This window comes from Lithobates pipiens, unplaced genomic scaffold (assembly GCF_037356315.1).
Source record: "Lithobates pipiens isolate NorthernLeopardFrog02 unplaced genomic scaffold, aLitPip1_a1.2 Scaffold_30, whole genome shotgun sequence".
NCBI lineage: Eukaryota > Metazoa > Chordata > Amphibia > Anura > Ranidae > Lithobates > Lithobates pipiens.
Genome location: NW_027507791.1, coordinates 36,151,486 through 36,176,586, shown reverse-complemented (window position 1 = coordinate 36,176,586; position 25,101 = coordinate 36,151,486). Strand labels below are relative to the sequence as shown.

Sequence of the window (25,101 nt, the reverse complement as noted above, 5' to 3'; positions counted from 1 at the left end):
TCATATAGTGTCACTACTGGACAATGATGAGACTTAAAGGGGCACTAAAAGAAATATGTTTCAGTTGTGACCCGTCCATTCCTTGTTTTCACTGTGTGTTCAGTGGAGAGGGGAGGGGCAGGTGCGCCCCTAGTGGCGGTAAATGTAATTGCGGTAACACTGCCCAAGTAATGGGAGCGGCGTTACCATGAGGGGAAGAGTCAGATTACTTGTTACCCTCAAAAGTAATGGCGTTAAGTAACGCCGTTTACTTTAACTCAGTTAGTTACATCACTAATTATAAAGGACTCTATGTTTGCAACTATGAATCAGAGTTCCCCTTTACTTATACATATATTGCTGTACGTGATTTATAAATATATTTTTCTTACCTCTGTGTTTAAGACATTCCGAGATTTTAGTTGTACCAGGACAGCATGAGGATCCATGTTCTCCAGGATGTAGATCAGATCATCTCTATAATACTCGTATATCCTCCTCAGTGATGGATCATCATATGATGACAGCTGACGGCGGAACCTCCCGATGTCCTCTAAAAAACACAGAAATTATTTTTCTGATTTATAAATGATGCAAATTAATATCCAGCATGAATTTTATCTCACTGGAGATCTCTGCAATTGAGAAAAGGAGCACTGGAGGTGAGAATCACTATAAGGATCAATACATTAATTGCTCTGCAATTGGGGAATTCTTTTTGCACATCCAAGCTAACGAGCTATACATCTTCACTGAGAACTTTCTGCTTTAACTATTTAAAGCCTAACTACAGATCAATAAAAAGTAAAGTTAAAAGAAAAAAAAAAAAAATTATATATTATAGAGAGAGAGAGAGAGAGAGAGAGAGAGAGAGATATTATATATATATATATATATATATATATATATATATATATATATATATATATATATATATATTCCTAGATTGTAAGCTCTAACAAGAGAGCCCTCTGACTCCTCCTGTATTGAATTATATTGTAAGTGTACTGTCTGCCCTCATCTTGTAAAGCACTGCACAAACTGTTGGCACTATATAAATCCTGTATGATAATAATAATAATATTAATTTATTTAAAATACTCCCCTGCAGTATCTCCTTTTTACCACTAGATGGTGCTCCTCTCCCAGGTAGAATGATGCCCATTGTCATTCATCCCATTTTCTATGAGCTCTGGGTGTCAAGGACCGCCCCCCTTGGAAGTGACCTCAGACCCCTCTGGACTTACAGGAGAATACTGAAGAGAGTATTCTACATCATTCAGTACCGGCCCACTGCTGAGGACAGAAGAGGACCAGAACATAGAGCCCGGGAATAAAGGGATGTATAATGATGTTTACAATGCAAAAATGAAATGCAAAGGGGATGAAGGGAAATTGGGAGTGCTTGGCTGAATGTACCAAGTTGACCGATCAATCAACTTGGGTACAACCAGCCTGTCAGATTTTACATATGATTATCACTAGTGGCTGGTATAGCCCCTAGCAATAATCAAGGTCTTCTCCCGGTGGGGACAGCTTACCCCACCCCCACAGGGAGAATGGCACCAATTTTTTTACTGGCAAAAATCATGACATTTACTGACAGAGTCACTTTTTTTACTGACAATGCAAAAAAGTACCTAAACGGTGCACATATCAATTTTTAAACTATAAACATATAGCTTAGTGCTATTAGCAATGTGTTTACGTTAACCACTTCAGCCCCGGAGGATTTTACCCCCTTCCTGATCAGAGCACTTTTTGCGATTCGGCACTGCGTCACTTTAACTTACAATTGCGCAGTCATGCGATGCTGTACCCAAACAAATTGACGTCCTTTTTTTCCCACAAATAGAGCTTTATTTTGGTGGTATTTGATCACCTCTGCAGTTTTTATTTTTTGCGCTATAAACAAAAAAGGGTGTCAATTTTGAAAAAAAACGCATTATTTTTTACTTTTTGCTATAGTAAATATCCCCCAAAAATATATATAACATTTTTTTTTCCTCAATTTAGGCCGATATGTATTCTTCTACATATTTTTGGTAAAAAAAAAATCACAATAAGCCTATATTGATTGGTTTGTGCAAAAAAACATCATTAATAAACTGCGTGACAGTACCTCACCTATTGACATCATCCCCACTAAGCTACTGAAAGAATGTTCAGACATCGTGGCCCCAACCATAACCCACCTCATAAACCGATCATTCCACGAAGGGATTGTTCCCAGCATCCTCAAACAAGGCATCGTCAAACCTCTACTCAAGAAACCAAACCTGGACCCTCAGGACCCAAACAACCGTAGGCCAATTACAAGCCTCAACACCATTTCCAAGATCATGGAGAAAGCTGTAGTTCATCAGCTACAACTTCACCTGGATACTCACAAACTCCTGGACCCGCTGCAATCAGGCTTCCGCCCGGGTCATGGAGCAGAAACAGCTCTCCTCAAGATTTGGGATGACGCCCTCGAAGCAGCAGATGACGGAGAGCTGTGTCTCCTCGTACTGCTAGACCTAAGTGCAGCGTTTGATACAGTAGATCACAATACTCTACTCGTCCGACTCACAGAAGTAGCCGGAGTCCAAGACATAGATCTCCAATGGTTCGCATCCTTCCTAGGAAATCGGTCACAGACAGTGAAACTAGGAAAATACTTTTCCGAATCTCGGGCAGTCACCTGCGGAGTCCCTCAAGGCTCTCCGTTGTCACCCGTTCTCTTCAACATTTACATCCGCCCACTTCTCCAAATCATCAGATGCTCAGATCTCTGCTTCCACTCTTACGCTGACGACACACAACTTTATTTCTGGATTAATGGAAAAAAAGATCACCAGCAACAACTTGAAAACTGCCTCAAATCAATAGAGGACTGGATGACCACTAACTCCCTCCAGCTGAACGAATCAAAGACAGAGCTGCTTATCTTACACCCAAATCATAAACCCGGAACAAAAACCTCCTGGTCTCCACCAACCGTCTTTGGGCAGACTATCCTCCCAAAAACCAAAGCCAAGAGTCTCGGGGTTATTTTAGACGCACAAATGTCAATGGATGCGCAAATAGGATCTGTAGTCAGTGGATCTCACCATCTGCTGCGCATGCTTCGCAGACTCATCCCTTTTATCCCAAAGAATGACAAAGCAGTGGTAGTTGGAAGAATCATTAATTCACGACTGGACTACGCAAACTCGCTTTACATAGGATTACCTCAATATCAACTTGCGCGATTACAACTTATCCAAAACATGGCGGCAAGGCTGATAACAGGAAAAAAACCCTGGGAATCCATCTCTCCTTCGCTGAGGAGCTTACATTGGCTAACTGTAAAAAATCGGATCACGTTCAAGACCCTGTGCCTCGCCCACAAATGCGTGCATAGAGAAGCTCCGCAATACCTAATGGAGAAAATAAATCATTACACACCAAACCGCACTCTTCGATCAGCCAACAAAAACCTCCTCCTCGTGCCCAAAGCCTGGTATAAATCCAAGGGGGATCGGAGATTCGCTGTCCAAGGGCCTCGGCTATGGAATGCTCTACCAATCAACATCAGCCTGGAAGAAAATCACCTGACTTTTAGGAAAAAACTTAAGACCTTGCTCTTTTAGCAGATGATCAAAGCTCGCCACAGCGCCTAGAGGTGATTCAGTTTGCATTGTGTGCTATACAAGTATTTAATTCATTCATTCAAAATTTATAGCGTCTAAAAAATAGGGGATCGTTTTATGGCATTTTTATTTAAATTTTTTGTATTAGTAATGGTGGTGATCTGTGATTTTTATTGGGACTGCAACATTATAGTGGACAAATTGGACATTTTTGACACCATTTTTATTAATACAGCGATCAATGCTATACAAATGCATTGATTACTGTGCAAATTACATTGTCAGTGAAGGGGTTAACCACTAGGGGCAGTCAAGGGGTTAAGTGTGTCCTAGGGAGTGATTCTTACAGTTACAGGGCTGTACTTCAACATACAGAACAGTGATCACAGCTCTCAATGAGAGAGAGCTGTGATCACTGTCCTGTCACTAGGCGGAACGGGGAAATGCTTTGTTTACAAAAGCATCTCCCCGTTCTACCTCTCCGTGCCATGATCGCGGGCACTTGGCAGACATCGAGTCCACAGGACCCGCTCACCCACACCACCGGCCACAGGCACACACCCGCGACACCACTTCTTAAAGGGGACATACCTGTATGGGATCTCTGATGTGGGGGGCACTCTGGTGACCAGAGACCACCTTCTGCAGAGTGAATACACTAAGGTAAGGAGTTGTTACTAATATAGGGGGAATCTATATATCAGTGCCCCCTTACATTATTATATTCACTCCCCCTTTCATCAGCAACCCCCCAGACTGGTCTAGCGGCTCTGCCACGGACAACCTCTCAGGTGCACTGTGCAGGGCTCAGTCAGATGGCTCCAGCTTGGCAGTTCTGGTTTTAGCCTATAGTCTCCTCTCCATGGTCCACACATGTCGGACTCTTCCCATGACTTCCATCCCGATGATGCTCCCACTCTTGACTACTCCCCCGACTCCTGCTCAGAGACTGCAGATATGATACAGAAGATAGTTAGAAGCTGTAGATATGTTACAGAAGATGGTCAGAAACTGTGGACAGAATACAGTAACAGATGGTTAGAGGCTGTGGACAGGATACAGTAACAGATGGTTAGAGGCTGCAAACAGGATACAGTAACAGATGGTTAGAGGCTGCAGACAGGATACAGTAACAGACGGTTAGAGGCTGTAGACAGGATACAGTAACAGATGGTTAGAGGCTGCAGACAGGATACAGTAACAGATGGTTAGAGGCTGCAGACAGGATACAGTAACAGACGGTTAGAGGCTGCAGACAGGATACAGTAACAGATGGATAGAGGCTGCGGACATGGTAGTTTCCTCCTTTGTCCCCCTTCATATTATGTCTCCACATCAGTCAGTGTCTGCCTTCTGACACTGTGTCCTTTTCACCTCTCCAGTCAGGCACTGACACTGTGCACATCAGTGTCCTCCTCTGTCAGGCCGGCTTCATCCCCCAATAATGTCCTCCTGATTCCTGAGGCCTATGCCACTTTTACTTATGCTCCTCCCCTCTCAGTCCCATCATTCATGTACAACCAGAATGACCAGCAATTCATGTTTACCAAATAGTACTGCTCACACACACACTGTTCTCCTTTCTCACAATTTTAACAACAAACAGCCTTCTTCTCTATCCTACCCTCAGCTGTTACCACCAAATACACCCCTCTCCCCAACTTCACACTCTGCCTTCAGTCCATTTGTGTTCACACAACAATTGATCTGACAGCTTTCCCTCCTCCCCCCTCCTACTACAGCTCCACATTCCTGGCATATTATTCTTCCTGCCACCAACTACCATCCAGCTCACCTCTTCCCATTGCCAGTACTTAATAGCAATCCCCTCATTGTTCATTTATGCCCTGCTCCATCCATCCCATCCATGCATGCCCTACATTCCTCCTGCTTCATCTCCTGTCAATAACAGTACATAATCCGAAAGCTGCCCTCCTCCAACACTCAAGTCCCCTCCTTCAGGTTGTTCCTCACCCACAACCTTATCGCTCCCACAACACCCATCACCCCCCACCCCAACCACTACCTCTCTGCAGTGTCTGCACCATTGCCCCTGTGCCACCACAGAGAATAAATGCCTTCAATTTAAAAATGGCACCAGGCAGTGACATTGTGTTACTGTGCGTACGCACAAGCCTGTACGATCTTTCCCGAGTCCTGCAGGCTTCGTAACGGCACATGCACAGTTGCATGGTCGGCCTGCAGCCAACTTTTTTATGACAGCGCTGGCCGTAATGGACATTTACAGGCATCCCCAAAGTGGGGTAAAATTTACCAGCTGCCCTTAAAATAATGGGCAGTTGGCAACACTGTAATGGGGTATCAAGCACATTTATTTTCTGAAAATGAACTCTATGTATGGTCTGCATTACAGTATAGGCTTTATCATAATTAACCTTTAGTTCCAGGTCAGTGATGACCAAACCCACCATCACAGCCCTGACAAAGGGGGAGCACTTACCGAAAATATGTTGGCTTTACTAACCACCTGTGGACTGTGATTTCCAATAAACATACTTAAAGAGGAAGTAAACTTCCATGCCTATATTGTACCTATAGGTAATCCTATAATAAGGCTTATCTATAGGTACTGTAAATATCTCCTAAACATGTGCCGTTCAGGAGATATTTACTGTATATGCCGCCAATGTTGTCATTGACGCATGTAATCTGAAGGAATGGTCGCCCCAGCCCTATGCCATGACCGGCAGCTCCCGCATGCCTGCATAGGAGTCAAATGATGCGGCTCCAGTCAGTCACATAGCTGGGGTACGTGGACCCAGAAAGAAGATGGGTGAAGATAGATGCAGCCTCCAGTGGGGGCGAGGGTTTCATTTGCAGGTACGCTTCACATAACGTGCTAGTATGCAATGCATACTAGCACATTATGCCTTTACTTTGCAGGTCACCAAAAAAAAAGAGGCAGTGTTTACTTCCTCTTTAATAATAACCTCAAATGTGACAGTCTTCTATATCAATGCCAATACTCCTGTCAGACATAATCATGGATCAGTCTTAAAGATAGGGGGCGCTGCAACAACAAGCAGCTGGGTACTGGAAACTTCCCAGATGAATGCACATATCTGTCACCACACTATGGATCTTCAAAAACATCAAAGGTTTTATTCAAAGTGATCACATCACAGAGGAAGAGTTCAATGTTTCAGGGATGCAGAGAACCCCTTCATCAGTCATGTGATCACATGTTTGATGAAGGGGTCCAGTGCAGCACCAAAAACAGGATTTTTAAAACAGCTTACCTGTAACATTTTCTTTGATGTACAGCAGGGGACACAGAGCCATAGTAGTTACTATGTGAGTTATAGGGCCACTAGTAGGTGATGGACACTGGCACGCCCTAAGGCAAGAAGTTCACTCCCTATATAACCCCTCCCACTACTGGGAGTCCCCAGTTTTGTAGTCAAGCAATACAAGTGTATACCAAGAAGGGAGGGACCTCTGTGTCCCCTATGTACATCAAAGAAAAGGATTTTACAGGTAAGCTGTTTTAAAAATCCTGTTTTCTTTTCATACATCAGGGGACACAGAGCCATAGTAGTTACTATGTGGGATGTCCCAAAGCAATGACAACTGAAGGGGGGGAGACAGAACAAAAAAGTAAGGCAGCCTGCAGTAAAGGCAATATCCTCATGAGCTTTAACATCGATTTGATAAAATCTGGTAAACGTATGAACTGAAGACCAAGTTGCGGCCCAACAGATCTGAGCCATAGAGGCCCAATGATGCACCGCCCAAGAGGCACTAATCGCTCTGGTTGAGTGTGCTTTAACATGAAAAGGAGGAATTTTCTTCTTTAAGCTGTAAGCTTGAACAATCACTTGATGAATCCATTTGGAAATAGTAGATTTTGATGCTGTCTGTCCCCTTTTTTGGACCTTCTGGCAGTACAAACAAAACATCTGTTTTGCGAACCTGAGTGGTCGCCTTTAAATAGACTCTGATCTCTCTTACTACATCAAGGGAATGTAGTGCCTTCTTTTCCCTAGATTAAGGCTCTGGGAAGAAAGAAGGAAGAATAATATCTTGGTTTAAATGAAAATCTGTCACCACTTTTGGTAGGAATTCAGGATGAGGACACAAAACCACCTTATCCTTATGCATGATCAAATATGGCTCTTTACAAGACAGAGCCACTAGTGCCGATACTCTTCTAGCAGAAGAAATGGAAACCAAAAAGATTATCTTTCTTGTCAAAAAAACCAAGGGAATTTCCCGTAAAGGCTCAAAAGGCTGATTCTGCAAAGCTGATAAGATCAATTTAAATCCCAAGGATTTAGAGGTGCCTTGATAGGGGGATTAATCAGTGTTACCCCCTGAATAAAGCTACACACCAGAGAGTGGGAAGCAAGAGGCCGTTGAAAAAACACTGACAAGGCCAAGATCTGGCCCTTAATAGTACTCAAGGCCAGCTTAATTTCTAATCCCATTTGCGGGAAATCAAAGATCCTACCTATGACATACTTCCTGGGGTGCCAACCCCTGGATCCACACCAAGAAACATATGCCTTCCAGACTCTATAGTAAATTATTCTGGAAGTCGACTTCCTGGCATTAATCAAAGTAGACACTACTGAAGGAGATAACCTACAATCCTTTAGAATGTGGGTTTCAATAGCCAAACCCTTAAATTTAGCATCCATAAGGTAGGATGGAATACCAGACCTTGTGCGAGAAGGTCTGGCCATAATGGCAGAGTCTGAGCGACTCCTACCGCCATCTTTATGATCTTGGCAAACCAAGATCTTCTGGGCCACACTGGGGCCATCAGAATCACCTCCTTTTGCTCCTGCTTGATCGTGTGGAGAAGACACGGAAGTAGCAAAACTGGTGGAAAAGCATAGATCAGTGAAAACTGATCCCATGGGAAGACTAATGCGTCTATTCCACATGCTAGCAGATCTCTCGTTGTCGACACAAAGTTGCAGACTTTGTTGTTGAATCTTGACGTGAACAGGTCCACGTCCGGAATACCCCATTTCTGACATATAGCTAGGAAGATGTCGGGGTGAAGAGACCATTCCACCGGAAATAATTGTTGGTGACTCAAGTAGCCTGACATATTTTCTATTCCTGGAATGAAAATTGCTGATAGGCAAGGAATGTTGTGTTCTGCCCAAGCCTGAACATGATTCATCTCTTTTGGGCTGCAGGGCTTCTCGTGCCCCTCTGGCGATTGATGTAAGCCACGGCCATGGTATTGTCGGATTGAATCCTGACAGGACAAACCCGTAGTCTGACCGTCCAAGATTCTAGGGCCAGATGTACTGCCCGAATCTCCAAAATGTTGATAGGCAAGGTCCTCTCTAACTTGGACCATCTCTCCTGGACAGAATCTTCTTCAAGGACTTCTCCACAGTCTAGAAGGCTGGAATCTGTTGTCACCACCTTCCAGGATACTGGCAGAAAATATTTCCCCTTTTGGAGGTTTTTGGATATCAACCACCAATTTAGGCTCTGACATACGTCGGGAGCCAAGCATATTGGAAAATCCAAAGCCTGAATCTTTTTGTTCCAGACCGACAGGATGGTGTTTTGTAGCAGTCTTGAGTGAAACTGAGCGTAAAGGATGGCCTCGAAGGAGGCCTCCATTTTCCCCAACAATCTCATGCACAGCTGAATGGTTTCAAGCAGGATTTTTCTAGGTTGAGTATCCAACCCAGAGATTTCAGGTAGTTTACAGCTGTGATCAGACTCTGGTTTAGACCTGAGACTGAATGATCTATTAAAAGTAGATTGTCTAAATAGGCTAGGACCGTTATGCCTTGAGCCCTTAATCTGGCTAAAGGATGTGCCAAAATTTTTGAGAACGCCCGTGGTGCTGTGGCTAGACCGAATGGGAGGGCCACAAAATGAAAATGATGATTTTCTATTTCGAAGCGTAGAAATTTCTGGTGAGTGGGAAATATTGGCGCTTGGAGATATGCATCTTTGATATCGATTGAAAAAACTCCCCTCCTTGCAGGATGGAAACAACCGATCGGACTGACTCCTTGAGAAAGGATCGGATATTTAAGTGCCGATTCTTTGAGATCTAGAATGAGTCATACTTCTCCGTTTGGTTTTGGAACCGTGAAAAGGTTTTAATAAAAACCTGTGCCCTGTTGCTCTAAGGGAACCTCTGATATCACTGTGACGGAACCGATCCCACACTCCGATTGAGTGTTTCCGTCTATATACCGCTTCCTAAGTCCTGGAACACAAGTCCAATGGATCTGGCTATAGGAACCCCCAAGAACTAGACGACACCAGTCTTAGGAGGACATCAGGAATCCTTTATTTGAGCTCTCACACAAAATATATATACAGCGGGGTGACTAAAACCTAACCTAATTAGCATGAGCTAATTATCTAATCATTGACCCAGACTAGTTGTCTGCGAGATAAGACTTTTCAGGGTAAGACTTTGTCTCCTAGCTCACTGATTGACTATTCAATAAACATTACCATAAACATAAACACAGGATTAATTAGCACAAACAACAATGTGTGGAATACTCAATACTCAAACTAGACTCATTTACACAATATTATACAAGACAGTCAGAATGGCTGGAGGTGATGATATTAGCATCTAAGAGTTTGTGTCCCAATAGTGTGATTTAGTCTATTGCTAACATGGCATTTAGATATCCAGAGTCTGTGTGTCTTCAGGGGGGCTCGGGCCAGAATCCAAGTAACACCACCTCAGGGGTCCCAAGGCATACAACTCACAAAGAGCACCGTTCCCCCAAATGCGAGGTCCAATAATCACAAGGCAAGAGGCTCGCATTCAATCCCCTCCAAGAGCCACGGTCCCAGCTAGGTCTGTCACAATCGCCAACTGGGATAATAGATGATCCAGAGCTAGAAAGAGAGACCTGGGAACATTTGATCTTCGAAAACGAGGAGACGGAAATCCTCGGAACTCTAGTTTGTAACCTAGAGGAACTGAAAAAGCCACCCATCTGTCTTGACATTGTTCCTGCCAGATCTTTGAAAATTGCAGGAGCCTTCCCCCCATTCGATCGAGCAGTGGCGCCCCTTCATAAGGAGGCTTTAGCATTCTGCCCCAAGATCTCTTTTGACCCTGGTGCTGCCCTTGGGGGTCTTCCCCTTGAACCTGATGGTTGAGGCCATCGAGACTGCCTAGAGGCTGATGCCCCTGGCACAGGTGAGGCAACACGCTTAAAGGAGAAATGTTTGAACTTCTTCTTTACTGGTAAAAGAGAGATTTTCCCATTAGAGTTCCTTTGGATGTATTTATCAAGATCGTCTCCACATAGCCGTTCCCCATGAAAGGGGAAACTGACCAAGAGTTTTCTACACGGTGCTTCAGCTGACCAATTTTTCAGCCACAGTAATCCAGTTCCTGTTACTTGTCTACCTGATTTATCCTGTCATCTGTACATAGCTTAGTTAGCTAGGCAAGTCATATCACAGGTTGCATGAAAGAAAATTGCTCAATTCCTCCATCAGCACAATCAGTGTAGATGGGGGAATCCATGCCACAGTGCTATTGTGTTGTGCTGGTGGGGAGCGCAGGCAGCCTTCCCCACATGCAGAATACAATGATCACTGCTGGTGGCTATAGCCATGATTGGGCAAGTAAACCCAACAAGCTGGTTGTACTGAAGTTGATCAATAAATTGACTTCAATACAACCAGCCTGCCCATAGATGGATCAAATGTCTGCCGGTACCTGCTGAACCAAACAAATTTCAAACCATTTATGGACAGATTACATTTAGAAAGCTTTACTTAGTTGTAATCAGTTTCACTGATTAGATTCACTGGGTTTTGTACTCGGTGTACTTATTGTTGTGCTCATCACTTGTCTTGTTTCCCTAATAAAACACATATATTTGCATTTAGTGCTGAGCCCGGTGTGCTCTGTGCAGATCCATACATATCTGGTCATGTCTGCTCTACAGGATACAGCACTTGTAGTTCTAACTAAGGATGAGCCGAACACCCCGCGGTTCGGTTCGCACCAGAACCTGCGAACAGACCTAAACTTCGTGTGAACTTTAGAACCTTATTAATGTCTATGGGATTCGAACGTTCAAAATCTAAAGTGCTAATTTTAAAGGCTAATATGCAAGTTATTGTCCTAAAAAGTGTTTGGGGACCCGGATCAATGGAAAAAGTTTTAAAAACTGCCCTTTTTTCAGGAGCACTGATTTTAATAATGCTTAAAGTGAAACAATAAAAGTGTAATATTCCTTTAAATTTTGTACCTGGGGGTATCTATAGTATGCCTGTGAAGGGGCGCATGTTTCCCGTGCTTAGAACTGTCCCGGCGCACAGTGTCATTTCTGCAGGAAAAAAAGTCATTTAAAATCACTCGCGGCTATAATGAATTGTCGGCTCCCCGTAATACAGAAAAGTCATTGAAAGTCATTGATAAAAAAAAGAAAAGCGTGGGGTTCCCCCAAATTCAATTACCAGGCCCTTCATGTCTGGTATGGATTTTAAGGGGAACTCCACGCCGAATTAAAAAAAAAATGGCGGGGGCTCCCCCTAAAAATCCATACCAGACCCTTTATCCGAGCACGCAACCTGGCAGGCCGCAGGAAAAGAGGGCGGATGAGAGAGCGCCCCCCCTCCTGAACCGTACCAGGCCAAATGCCCTCAACATTAGGAGGATGCTTTGGGGGTCTGTGACCCCTCAAAGCACCATGTCCCCATGTTGATGGGGAAAAGGGCCTCATCCCCACAAGCCTGGCTGGTAGTTGTGGGGGTCTGCGGGGGGCTTATCAGAATCTGGAAGTCCCCTTTAACAAGGGGACCCCCAGATCCCAGCCCCCCCTGTTTGAAATGGTAAGGGGGTACAAAAGTACCCCTATTATTTCACAAAGAAAGCGCAAAAAATAGTTAAATAAGACAAATACACATTTGAAAAAGTCCTTTAATAAAAATAAAAAAAATGTAAAAATATTCCAGCGGTACTAATTCACTCTTGCTATCCAGCGATGGATGATCATCTCTCTGGGGTCCAGCGATGGCTGATCTGATCCAGCGACGGGTGATCTCTCCCTCCAGTCCAGCGCATCCCATCCTTCTTCTGTCTCCACTGGCGGAGACACTGCGGGGATCCCGGGAGTCTGACATTTCTTATGAGGAGGGCGGGGCCACCCATCACCTGACCCCGCCCCCTCTGACACAGGGGGAAGCCTGGCTTCCCCAATGATATGAGGGTGGCCCAACCCCCTCTGATGTAACACAGGGTTCCGTTACATCAGAGAGGGTGGGGTCACCCACACATCATTGGGGAAGCCAGGCTTCCCCAATTGCATCAGAGGAGGGCGGGGTCGGGTGACGGGTGGCCCCACCCTGCTCATATAAGAAATGTCAGGCTGCCGGGATCCTGCAGTGTCTCCGCCAGTGGAGACAGAGGAATGATGGACTGCACTGAGCTGAACAGAGAGATCACCCGTCTCTGGAACAGATCAGCAATCGCTGGACCCCGGAGAGATGATCATCCGTCACTGGATAGCAAGAGTGGATTAGCACCGCTGGAATCTTTTTAAAAAAAAATAATTTTTAATAAAAGGACTTTTTCAAAAGTGTGTTTGTCTTTTTTAACATTCTTTTACACTTTCTTTGTGAAATAGTAGGGTACCCCCTTACCATTTCAAACGGGGGGTCGGGATCTGGGGGTCCCCTTGTTAAAGGGGGCTTCCAGATTCTGATAAGCCCCTTGCCCGCAGAGCCCCACAACCACCGGCACGGGTTGTGGGGATGAGGCCCTTGTCATACACCCCCAAAGCATCCTCCCAATGTTGAGGGCATTTGGCCTGGTATGGTTTGGGGGGGCAGTCTCTTGTCCCCCCTCTTTTCCTGCAGCCTGCCAGGTTGCGTGTTAGGATAAAGGGTCTGGTATGGTTTTTAGGGTGACCCCACGCCATTTTTTTTTTTATTTGGCGTGGAGTTCCCCTTAATATCCATACTAGACTTGAAGTGCCTGGCAATTGAATTTGGGGGCACCCCCAGGTACAAAATGTAAAGGAATATTACACTTTTATTGTTTCATTTTAAGCATTATTAAAATCACTGCTCCAAAAAATGGATGTGTTTAAAACTTTTTTTTGCATTGATACATGTCCCCTGGGGCAGGAGCCGGGTCCCCAAACACTTTTTAGGACAAAATCTTGCATAATAGCCTTTAAAATTAGCTCTTTAGATTTCTCCCATAGACTTGTACAGAGTGTTCTGCGGCTTTTTCGAATTTTCCTGCGAATACCCCAAATTGTTCCCTGTTCGCCGAACAGGCAATATTCGAGTCGAACATGAGTTCGACTCAAACTCGAAGCTCATCCCTAGTCCAAAAAATTATTGTCAATGTTTTCCCTCATCTTTTTCTCATGCTCTGACTGGTTAATTAGGTCCTACAGTGGTAGTAAAGCACAAAAAAAAATCCTACAGGATAATGTCATAATGCATACTAGTACATTATGTGACAGCAGGCAGGTAAAATCACCTGGTTGCATCCAGGATGGCAAATATAGGTGTCCCAGATTCGGGCTCTGTACCAGTGCTAAGAGTCCTGCACGGCTAGAGGTAATGAGCCCAGCTCAATAAAGTTGGCTCATTAAAATGGTTGTAAACCCCTTACAACCACTTTAACCTACAGGTATGCCTAGATTAAGGCTTACCTGTTGGTGCAAGAAATACAGTGGTGTGAAAAAGTGTTTGCCCCCTTCCTCATTTCCTGTTCCTTTGCATGTTTGTCACACTTAAGTGTTTCGGAACATCAAACCAATTTAAACAATAGTCGAGGACAACACAAGTAAACACAAAATGCAATTTGTAAATGAAGGTGTTTATTATTAAAGGTGAAAAAAAATCCAAACCATCATGGCCCTGTGTGAAAAAGTGATTGCCCCCTAAACCTAATAACTGGTTGGGCCACCCTTAGCAGCAACAACTGCAACCAAGCGTTTGCGATAACGTGCAATGAGGCTTTTACAGCGTCCTGGAGGAATTTTGGCCCACTCATCTTTGCAGAATTGTCCTAATTCAGTTACATTAGAGGGTTTTCGAGCATGAACGGCCTTTTTAAGGTCATACCACAACATCTCAATAGGATTCAGGTCAGGACTTTGGCTAGGCCACTCCAAAGTCTTCATTTTGTTTTTCTTCAGCCATTCGGTGGTGGACTTGCTGGTGTGTTTAGGATCATTGTGCTGCTGCAGAACCCAAGTTCGTTTCAGCTTGAGTACACGAACAGATGGTCGGACATTCTCCTTCAGGATCTCTTGGTAGACAGCAGAATTCATAGTTCCTTTTATCACGGCAAGTCTTCCAGGTCCTGAAGCAGCAAAACAGCCCCAGACCATCACACTACCACCACCATATTTTACTGTTGGTATAATGTTCTTTTTATGAAATGCAGTGTTCCTTCTACGCCAGATATACTTGGACACACACCTTCCAAAGAGTTCCACTTTTGTCTCATCGGTCCACAGAATGTTGTCCCAAAAGTCTTGGGGATCATCAAGATGTGTTGTGGAGAAATTGAGACGAGCTTTGATGTTCTTTTTGCTCAGCAGTGGTTTTCTCCTTGGAACTCTGCCATGCAGGCCATTTTTGCCCAGTCTTTTCCTGATGGTGGAGGCATGAACGCTGACCTTAACTGAGGCAAGTGAGGCCTGCAGTTCCTTGGACGTTGTTGTGGGGTCTTTTGTGACCTCTTGGATGAGTCGTCGCTGCGCTCTTGGGGTAATTTTGGGCGGCCGGCCACTCCTGGGAAGGTTCACCACTGTTCCATGTCTTCGCCATTTGTTGATAATGGCTCTCACTGTGGTTCGCTGGATTCCCAAAGCTTTGGAAATGGCTTTATAACCCTTTCCAGACTGATAGATCTCAATTACTTTCTTTCTCAATTGTTCCTGAATTTCTTTGGGTCTCGGCATGATGTGTAGCTTTTAAGGATCTTCTGGTGGACCTTACTGTGTCAAGCAGCTCCTATTTAAGTGATGCCTTGATTGTGAACAGGTGTGGCAATAATCAGGCCTGGGTGTGGCTAGAGAAATTGAACTCAGGTGTGGACAACCACAGTTATAGTATGTTTTAACAAGGGGGGCAATCACTTTTTCACACAGGGCCATGATGGTTTGGATTTTTTTTCACCTTTAATAATAAACACCTTCATTTACAAATTGCATTTTGTGTTTACTTGTGTTGTCCTTGACTATTGTTTAAATTGGTTTGATGTTCCGAAACACTTAAGTGTGACAAACATGCAAAGGAACAGGAAATGAGGAAGGGGGCAAACACTTTTTCACACCACTGTATCTCCCAAACCTAAAAGGTTTAGGAGATAGTTGTAAGAATAGCGGCACGGATGTCTACAGCGCATGCTAGTGGCAGCACCAGCACACATGCACAGGAGTGATGTCATCGCGGCTCCGGCCAGTCACAGCGCCAGAGCCACGATACCCAGAAGTCACTCTGGGTATCATGGTGGTGAAGGAGGTGGTGACCGAGGACCACTGCTGGGGCTTTGATCTCAGGTAAGTAATTCATAATGAGCTATTATGCTAAGCCTACAAGCTCACTACGCCTTTGCCCTGCAGTGTGTCTTTTTTTTTCTTAAGAGGCTTTACTTCCTCTTTAGCCACTTTCAGACCGGACCATTTTGCTGGCTTAAGACCAGACCACTTTTTGTGATTCGGCACTGCGTCACTTTAACTGACAACTGCACGGTCGTGCGATGTGGCTTCCAAACAAAATTGACGTCCTTTTTTTCCACAAATAGAGCTTTCTTTTGGTGATATTTGATCACCTCTGCGGTTTTTATTTTTTGCTCTATAAACAAAAAAAGAGCGACAATTTTGAAAAAAACATTTTTTACTTTTTGCTATAAAAATATCCCCAAAAATATATAAAAAAACATTTTTTTTCCTCAGTTTAGGCTGATACGTATTCTTCTACATATTTTTGTTAAAAAAAATAAATAAATAAATCGCAATAAGCGATTATTGATTGGTTTGCGCAAAATTTATAGCGTTTACAAAATAGGGGATAGTTTTATGGCATTTTTATTAATAATTTTTTTTACTAGTAATGGCGGCGATCAGCGATTTTTATTGTGATTGCGACATTATGGTGGACACATCGGACATTTTTGACACATTTTTTGGACCATTGTTATTTATACAGCAATCAGTGCTATAAATATGCACCGATTCCTGTGTAAATGACACTTGCAGTGTAGGGGTTAACCAGGGGGGTGGCAGTGTAGGGGTTAAGTGTTCCTAGGGGCGTGTTGCTAACTGTGGGGGCTGGGCTGTGTGTTAGTGAACACTGTTCTCTGCTCCAATCACAGGGAGCAGAGATCAGTGTCACTCGTTGCTAGGCAGAACGGGGAGATACTGTTTACTTCCGTATTTCCCCGTTCAGCCTCCCCGTGAGACAATTGCGGCTATCCCCACGGCGATCGAGTCCATGGGACCCGCGACTGGACTCATGGGGGTCCTAAGCGGCATGCGCGCACCGCCGGTAGCACGCACGCAATGGCAGAGCAGCAATTTCAAATGGAGCTCCATCCTGGAACCAGTTTTGTGCCTGTTTAGACTGGGGAGTGAGATACCTGTCTGTGGTAAGACAACGCCTGTGTGGCAAGCCTCTTTAACCACTTAAGCCCTGGACCATTTGGCTGGCCAAAGACCATAGCACTTTTTGCGATTTGGCACTGCGTCGCTTTAACTGACAATTGTGTGTTCATTCGATGTGGCTCTCAAACAATCATGGGTATCCCTGTGGACATCGAGTATGCAGGATCCACGATCACGGTCACGGAGCCCCCCCGTGCGCGTGTGCAAGCCGCCTCTTAAAGGGCAACATACAGGTACATTAATCTGCCTGTACATGCTCTCTGCCGCTGTATATCTACGTGAGGCGGTCGGGAAGCAGTTAACAAGGAGATATGTGCCAAGGACAGCACAAGGCTGCACCCAGCTAATAGCCAGGGAAACCTGTGTGTAGTAAGTGGCCATGTTGGCAAGGATTTATTTTCGTGTTACTTTTTGGACTATTGGACCACCTTCTCTTTTGTTTGCTGCACCAAATTTTTGTGTAGTGAACCCATCCAGGGGGTCACACACACCTGCTGCTGAGCTAACCCCCTCACAATTATGACAGACTTACCTTAAAATAAAGCCCTCCAGCATGCGCTGTCACCACTGCCAGGGCTTCTATTTTCATCCAGTCTTCCTTTCCAGTTCACAGGCTTCAAGCGTTTGAATGGCCAAGTGTGGAGATTTCACTCCTTGTACTTGGGAGTCACGGCCCAGAGCTCGCGGGTGACATCACCGGCTGCTACTAAAGTAAATATCAGTATCACCAGCAAAGCAGCTTCATTATTATCCCATTAAAGAGGAGGGCCGTTTAAAAAAAAAAAAAAAGTCAGCAGCTGCAAACACTGCAGCTGCTGGCTTAATAAGCCCACTTACCTGTCCAGGGCGCCCGCGATGTCGGCCGCCCAAGGCCGACCCGTCCCTCGGCTCTCGGGTCCCGGCGCCGCCATTCCTTGTAAGGGAAACAGGCAGTGGAGCCTACGGCTTCACTGCCCGTTTCCTGCTGCGCATGCGCGAGTCACGCAGCGCTTTGTGAATGGGACGCGCTGTGTTCTGGAACACACAGTTCCCAGAACACAGCGCGACCCATTACGCAGAAGATGCCGCACGGAGGAGAGAAGACAGAAGATCTCCGCGGAGGAGGAAGAGGAAGATTAGGATTATGTGCCTAGCAACAGGCACTTCTGGTAAGTAAAAAAATAATAATTTTTTCATTTTTTTTTTTTCGATTTTTTTGTAATTTTTAATATTTTTTTTTTTTTCAGGGTGGCCCTCCACTTTAAAGCGGGATTCCACTCTTTTTTTTATTTTTTTCTTACCTGTCTCACTGGTGGGCGAGTGCTACCTTCGATTGGCATCCACGTCCGGCGTTTATTTGACCCCCGGCGCGACGAATCTTTTCCTCAGGATGACTTATAAAAACCTGCTCTGGTGTTTTCCATTTTAACTGTGGGCGTCTGAAGCCCACAGGCATTTACTTCCTGGTATATGATGACGTCTGGCTCCCAGCATGCTCCGCTCCATCTTGCACATGCTCAGTGAGAGCAGTGACAAGGAAAGAAAAACTTTCATTGTCCCCCATGGATTCTTGGAAAATTTCCCAGGGACCATTGCGAGGACGATAGCCACGCCTACTCCCACGGGAGGACAACCCGGAAGTCAGCTGAAACATCAGAAATAAAAGGTAAGTAAATAATATTTTTTTTTTTCAGGGTTCGTTTAGGTAAGTATGCTATCTGTTGATTTTAATAACATGAACTTTCATTTTTAGGTACCAAACCACTTTAAAGAAGAAGAGAATATGCGCTGGATTTCCAGATTTCAGAATTTACCATGTCATGATTGTTAATTCCCCATTATGAACGCTTGTTTACAAGACCGACTGCTTCCGGCTCGTCCTTGCTTCTGAGCATGCGTGTTTGTACCTTGGACTTTTGTACACACGCTCAGAAAATCTGACAACAGACATTTGTCCACAGAAAATTTGAAAACCTGCCATCCAACATTTGTCTGTGGAAAATCCGACAACAATTGTCTGATGGAGCGTACACACAGTCAGATTTACAGTCTGACATTGAACATTTCCCGTCGGAAAGTCTGATCATGTATACGCATCTTTACAGTAAACAGGAAGATTTATGGCAGGATCAAAAATTTTTTTGCACTAATTGAACAGATATAACAGAACACTTTCAATGGTATATTTAAGAGAGGACATGATTGCAAATAAGAAATTCATTGTTAGGCTACTTTCACACTCAGACTCTTTACAGGCGCTATAGCCCAAAAAATAGCACCTGTAAAGCGCGTCTCCTGTCACTCCAGTGTGAATGCCAGAGGGATTTCACACCGGAGCAGTGCGATGGCAGGACGCTAAAAAAATTCCTGCAAGCAGCATCTTTGACCATTGAAATCAATGGGCAGCACCACTGATGCGTCAGAAAAATGACGCTTTGCGGGTGCTTTTAACCCTTTTTCAGCCGCTAGTGGGGTTTAAAAATAGCGGTGCTTTACCCCAATGCCCCAGTGTGAAAGTTCCCTTAGTGCTTACATACACTTTATAAATTTTTTCCTCATTCCTAGCTAATGTCCACATCACCTAGGTGAGGATGATTCCACTGTCTGGTGAGATCCCAAGGTATGCCTGAATCTCCTGAGAAGACAATCCTGCACTGTGCGGAGTCATCTCCTCCTGAGATATGGAGTACTCAGCATTCCCCGGGGTCTCATCAGCAGGACAGGGGTCTGTGTGCCCCAACATTAACCATTTCAGCACCGGAAGGTTTACCCCAATTCATGACCAGGCTATTTTTTGTGATTAGGGATGAGCCGAACACCCCCCTGTTTGGTTCGCATCAGGCATTAATTTGTTCGAACATCCGAACACCGTTAAAGTCTATGGGACTCGAACATGGAAAATCTAAAGTGCTAATTTTAAAGGCTTATATGCAAGTTATTGTCATAAAAAAGTGTTTGGGGACCCGAGTCCTGCCCCAGGGGACAGTTATCAATGCAAAATAATTTTTTAAAAACAGCCATTTTTTCGGGAGCAGTGATTTTAATAATGCTTAAAGTGAAACAATAAAAGTGAAATATTCTTTTAAATTCCGTACCTGGGAGGTGTCTATAGTATGCCTATAAAGGGGCACATGTTTCCCGTGCTTAGAACTGTCCCTGCACAAAGTGTCATTTCTGAAGGAAAAAAAAGTAATTTAAAAGCACTTGCGGCTATAGTGAATTGTCAGCTCCCGGTAATACAGAGAACAGTCATTGATAAAAAAAATTGTGGTGGTCCCCCAAATTCAATTACCAGGCCCTTCAGGTCTGGTATAGATATTAAGGGGAACCTGCATCAAATTTAAAAAAAAATTACGTGGGGTTCCCCTCTTCAGGTCTGGTATGGATTTTAAGGGGAACTCCATGCCAAATTTAAAAAAAAATGGCGGAGTCCCCCCAAAACCCATACCAGACCCTTTATCTGAGCACACAACCTGGCAGGCCACAGGAAAAGAGACAAGAGAGCTCCCCTCCTCCTGAACTGTACCAGGCCACATGACCTCAACATTGGGAGGGTGCTTTGGGGGTGGTCCCCCAAAGCACCTTATCCCCATGTTGATGGGGACAAGGGCCTCATCCCCACAACCCTTTCCCATTGGTTGTGGGGTCTGTGGGTGGGGGGCTTATCGGAATCTGGAAGCCCCCTTTAACAAGGGGACCCCCAGAACCCAGCCCTGTTTGAAATTGTAAAAAAACACACAGACATCGTTGGGATAAGTTCTTTATTAAAAATAAATAAATAAATAAAAAAAAGATTCCAGCGGTGGTAATCCACTCTCGGTATCCTGCGATGGGTGATCATCTCTCTAGGGTCCAGCAATGGGTGATCTCTCCTTTCCAGGTCCAGAATCCAACGATGATGTCCAGCACAGCACATCCTGTCTCCACTGGAGACACTGCGGGAGTCCCGGCAGCCTGACAGGTCTCTTAGCTGAGGACAGGGCCACCCGTCACGTGACCCCATCCCCCTCTGACGCAAGGGGAAACCCGGGCTTCCCCACTGATGTAACAGAAACCTGCGTTACATCAGAGGGGGCCCCCCACCCCAAAGCACATTGTCCCCATGTTTATGTGGACAAGGGTCTCTTCCCAACAACCCTGGCCGTTGGTTGTCAGGGTCTGCAGGTGGGGGGCTTATCGGAATCCGGGAGCCCCTTTAATAAGGGGTCCCCCAGATCCCAACCCCCCACCCTATGTGAATGAGTATGGGGTATATGGTACCCCTACCCATTCACCTGAGGTCTTTTACTGCTCTTTTACTAGCAGAGGAGCCCAGCTTTCTCCTTCGTCGTTGCCGCCGCCCGGGGGCTTCTTCCAGCTTCGGGAGTCTTTTTCTGACTTTGGGGGTCTTGTCCCGCTCTTCGGTTCTTCTGCCGGGCCTCCGCTATCTTTTTTCAGTTCTTTTACAAGCGTTGGCCCGGTCTGGTGTGCCGGAGCCCACACACGGGCGGATTGTCCAGCAGACTCTGGTCCACCGTACCAAGTCCACGGATAGTCTGTTCGTGTGTACGCGGCATTAGTGACACTTTTTGGTGACCGGTGACACCAATACAGTGATCAGTGCTAAAAAAATGCACTGTCACTGTATAAATTACACTGGCAGGAAAGGGTTAAGTGTGCTCCTAGATGCTTTCTAACTATGGGAGGACAGATGCACTTGAGGGAAAGAGAGATCCGTCTCAACTAAGCTGAAGATCTCTGTTTTACAACTGACAGAACAGCAGACTGCCTTGTTTACATAGGCAGACCGCTGTTCTCCCTTTCTTCTGAATGATCTGCACTGTGTCCAATCACAGTGGGAGTGACACTCCAGTGGCGTGTGCATGCCCCCTGGATCATGTGCCCAAAATCACATACCTGTGCATGTTTTTGCACAGCTGGGCCGCCCTGCCGCAGTATATATGCAATGGGTGGTCCGAAACCCATTAACTTTAGTGTCTTTTTACTGATATTTTGTGTATACCAGGAATTGTATGGATAAAAGCTGATTAAATATTAAGTATGTATTTTGCGGAGCGGAAGTGAAACAAAGTTGATGTCTGATCAGCTGTAAACATAACATGCAGATGTGATGGAGAAGTCTTATAAATCATAAGAGGAGTCTGGCTGAGGGAGAGGAGAGAATAGATAAAGCATTTTTTGTATCAAGGTATTACTGTATTTATTGGCATATTACACTTACTTTTTTACCATGAGAAATCGGGTGCAAAGAGCGTGTGCGTGTTATACACCAGGACTTCAATATTTAGCTGCCTTGGAGGGGACAGGGAGGGGGTGGGATGAGAGCCATCAGATTACATACAGTGAGAATCCCCTATTTACTTGGTGGCCTCTGTAATAGGAAGTCCCGTCTCCTGGGCCACCATTGGACCACTGTTCTGTCTATCATAGGAGATTCTCACTGTATGTAATCTGTTGGTGCTTGTCCCGCCCCCCCCCCCCCCCCATCCCCTCTAGGCTGCAGATGGGCATCGATCAGGCTGCATTGATGGCAATGGTGAGGCTGCTGCATTGATGGCAATGGTGAGGCTGCCCTGATGTGGACTGATGAGGCTGCAGATGGGCACTGACCCTTATTTTGCTTCAAAGTTACTTATTTAAATAAAAATTTTTCCCTGAAACTTCCCTCTTATATTTAATGTGTGTGTTATACGCTGATAAATACGGTACGTTTTAATATACCTGTAGAAATTGGAAATACAGTAATTACATTTGCCTCAATTGTATGGTAAATGTCACATTTTATGGCTAAGCCATCCATATATGGATCACAATGCTGTTCAGCAGGGACTGGCTGAATATTGATCCATGTATGGGCGAGCTGGTCTATCATTCGACCCGTGTACAATCAGCCTGTTGGGTTTTTCCTGCATGATCAGAGCCTGCGGCTATATCCGGCAACACTGATCATTAGACTTGACACACCCGCTGGCTTGTATATCATTTTTTGTCATTTTGCCAAGGCACCTCCTGAAACCTGAACACACCCCGATTGGAAAAAGCCGATACATAGCAATTAGAAAATATAGATGACCTTTCATCAAATATCAACACATTAAATGGATTAGTAGAAGTCTTCAGTATTTGATGCTCCATATAATTTGTCATATTTCATTACAACTGATCAGAGAAATAAAAAGACAAAAAGTGATTACCGGGGCTCCTTTCTTTCTCTTTCTCTTTCTCTTTCCTTGTCTTAAACAATCTTCTGAAGGATTCTGACAATCTCTCCTCCATCTCTTTGCTCGGTCTTCGTTCTTCTACATCTGAATCGCAGTCATGTCAGGGAACACCTAGACACAGAGATACATTGTCACTAATGGTTACCATGTTGTCCAGATCCCCCGGATGTAATATGTCTGAGGATTCATTTCCTGCTGCAGACAGAAAACTTTATGGAACTAAAAACGAAACTCCAGAGACAGATAAACTGCTTGTTCTGAATCCATGCAGAGATAAAGGATGTGAATGAATACAACTCTGTCATCATTATTAATATATTATTAAATGTATTTTATATGGAAGAAGTATTTTAACCTCTTGCTGACCAGTCACTGTCATTATACGGCGGCAGGTCGGCTTTCCTGTGCAAATCGCCATAGCTGTACAGCATCACACGCAGGCATGATAGCGGGAGGGCGCCCATTCCAAGATATGAGAACGTGCCCGCGGGTCAGGAGACTCCATGTCTACCAGCAACCCACAGTCGCCTAGCACAGAGGCAGAATGGGGATCTGTCTTTGTAAACAAGGCGGATCCCCATTCTGACAGAGGACATGACAGATCTTCTGTTCCCAGTCATCGGGAACAGCGATCTCTGTCATGTCTCTGCCAACCCATTCTCCGCACACTTAGAACACACCCAGGGAACACAATTAACCCCTTGATTGCCTCCTAGTGTTAACCCCTTCCCTGCCAGTCTCATTTTTACATTGATCACTGCATTTTTATAGCACTGATCAATGTAATAATGCCACTGGTCCCCAAAAAGTGTCATTTTGGGTCAGATTTGTCTGCCGCAATGTCGCAGTCCTGCTAAAAATCGCAGATCGTTGCCATTACTAGTAAAAACAATAATAAAAAATAAAAGTCCCTAAATATATCCCATAGTTTATAAATGTGATAGCTTTTGCGCAAACCAATCAGTATACACCTATTGCAATTTTTTTTACCAAAAATATGTAGAATATATATCGGCCTAAACTGATGAATAAATTTGTTTTTTTTATATTTTTTTGGATATGTATTATAGCGAAAAGTAATAATTTTTTTTTTTTTCAAAATTGACACAGAGGTGATCAAATACCACCAAAAGAAAGCTCTATTTGTGAGAAAAAAAAGACATCAATTTTGTTTGTATACAACATTGCACGACCACACAATTGTCAGTTAAAACAATGCAGTACCATATCACAAAAAATGGTCTGGTCATTAAGGAGGCTGAAGTGGTTAATCTGACCTGGTATTATTCTCCTGCAGAAGAAGCCAATCTGTTAATGTGCTGACAAGGAGCATGCTGATAGGAGGAGAGAGCAGAGTGATGGAGAGATGAGTTTATCACTGATGCTTCTTTCACTGTCCAGTCACAGGCATTTTTATATGAAAATATACAGGTATAAATCTTTGCTCACATAATTGCACCCCACAAAAACAAACTGTAAAATAACAAGAATGAAATTAATCACTTTTCCTGGGAATAAATGATGAGTAGAATTAACCATTCCCTGCCCATAGGACATACCTGTACATCCTTGGATGGGAAGGGTGATATCTTGGTCATTGTTGCATCTGAGATATCATTTTTTCTAGCCAATGATTTTGCACATTGTAAACGTAATCCAAGTGGCTATAGAGTCGCTGGATTACTTCTA

General features: G+C 44.4%; 2 protein-coding genes across 8 annotated transcripts in view; one reads left to right on the top strand and one right to left on the bottom strand.

Moving 5' to 3' along the window:
- The window catches only part of LOC143942631 (NACHT, LRR and PYD domains-containing protein 12-like), a 1,996,551-nt gene that overhangs the window by 870,719 nt on the left and 1,100,731 nt on the right, over positions 1–25,101 (top strand). The gene's annotated exons all lie outside the window — the stretch shown is intronic.
- The window catches only part of LOC143942632 (NACHT, LRR and PYD domains-containing protein 12-like), a 305,905-nt gene that overhangs the window by 249,388 nt on the left and 31,416 nt on the right, over positions 1–25,101 (bottom strand). For all 7 annotated transcript variants that reach the window (XM_077463990.1, XM_077463993.1, XM_077463994.1 and 4 more), the window contains exons 2-3: positions 23,386–23,523; positions 372–532 (exon numbers count right to left, since the gene is read on the bottom strand). In XM_077463990.1, coding sequence (XP_077320116.1) covers positions 372–532; positions 23,386–23,467 — 243 coding nt within the window. In that variant the 5' untranslated portion in view covers positions 23,468–23,523. The remainder of the gene's footprint in view (positions 1–371; positions 533–23,385; positions 23,524–25,101) is intronic.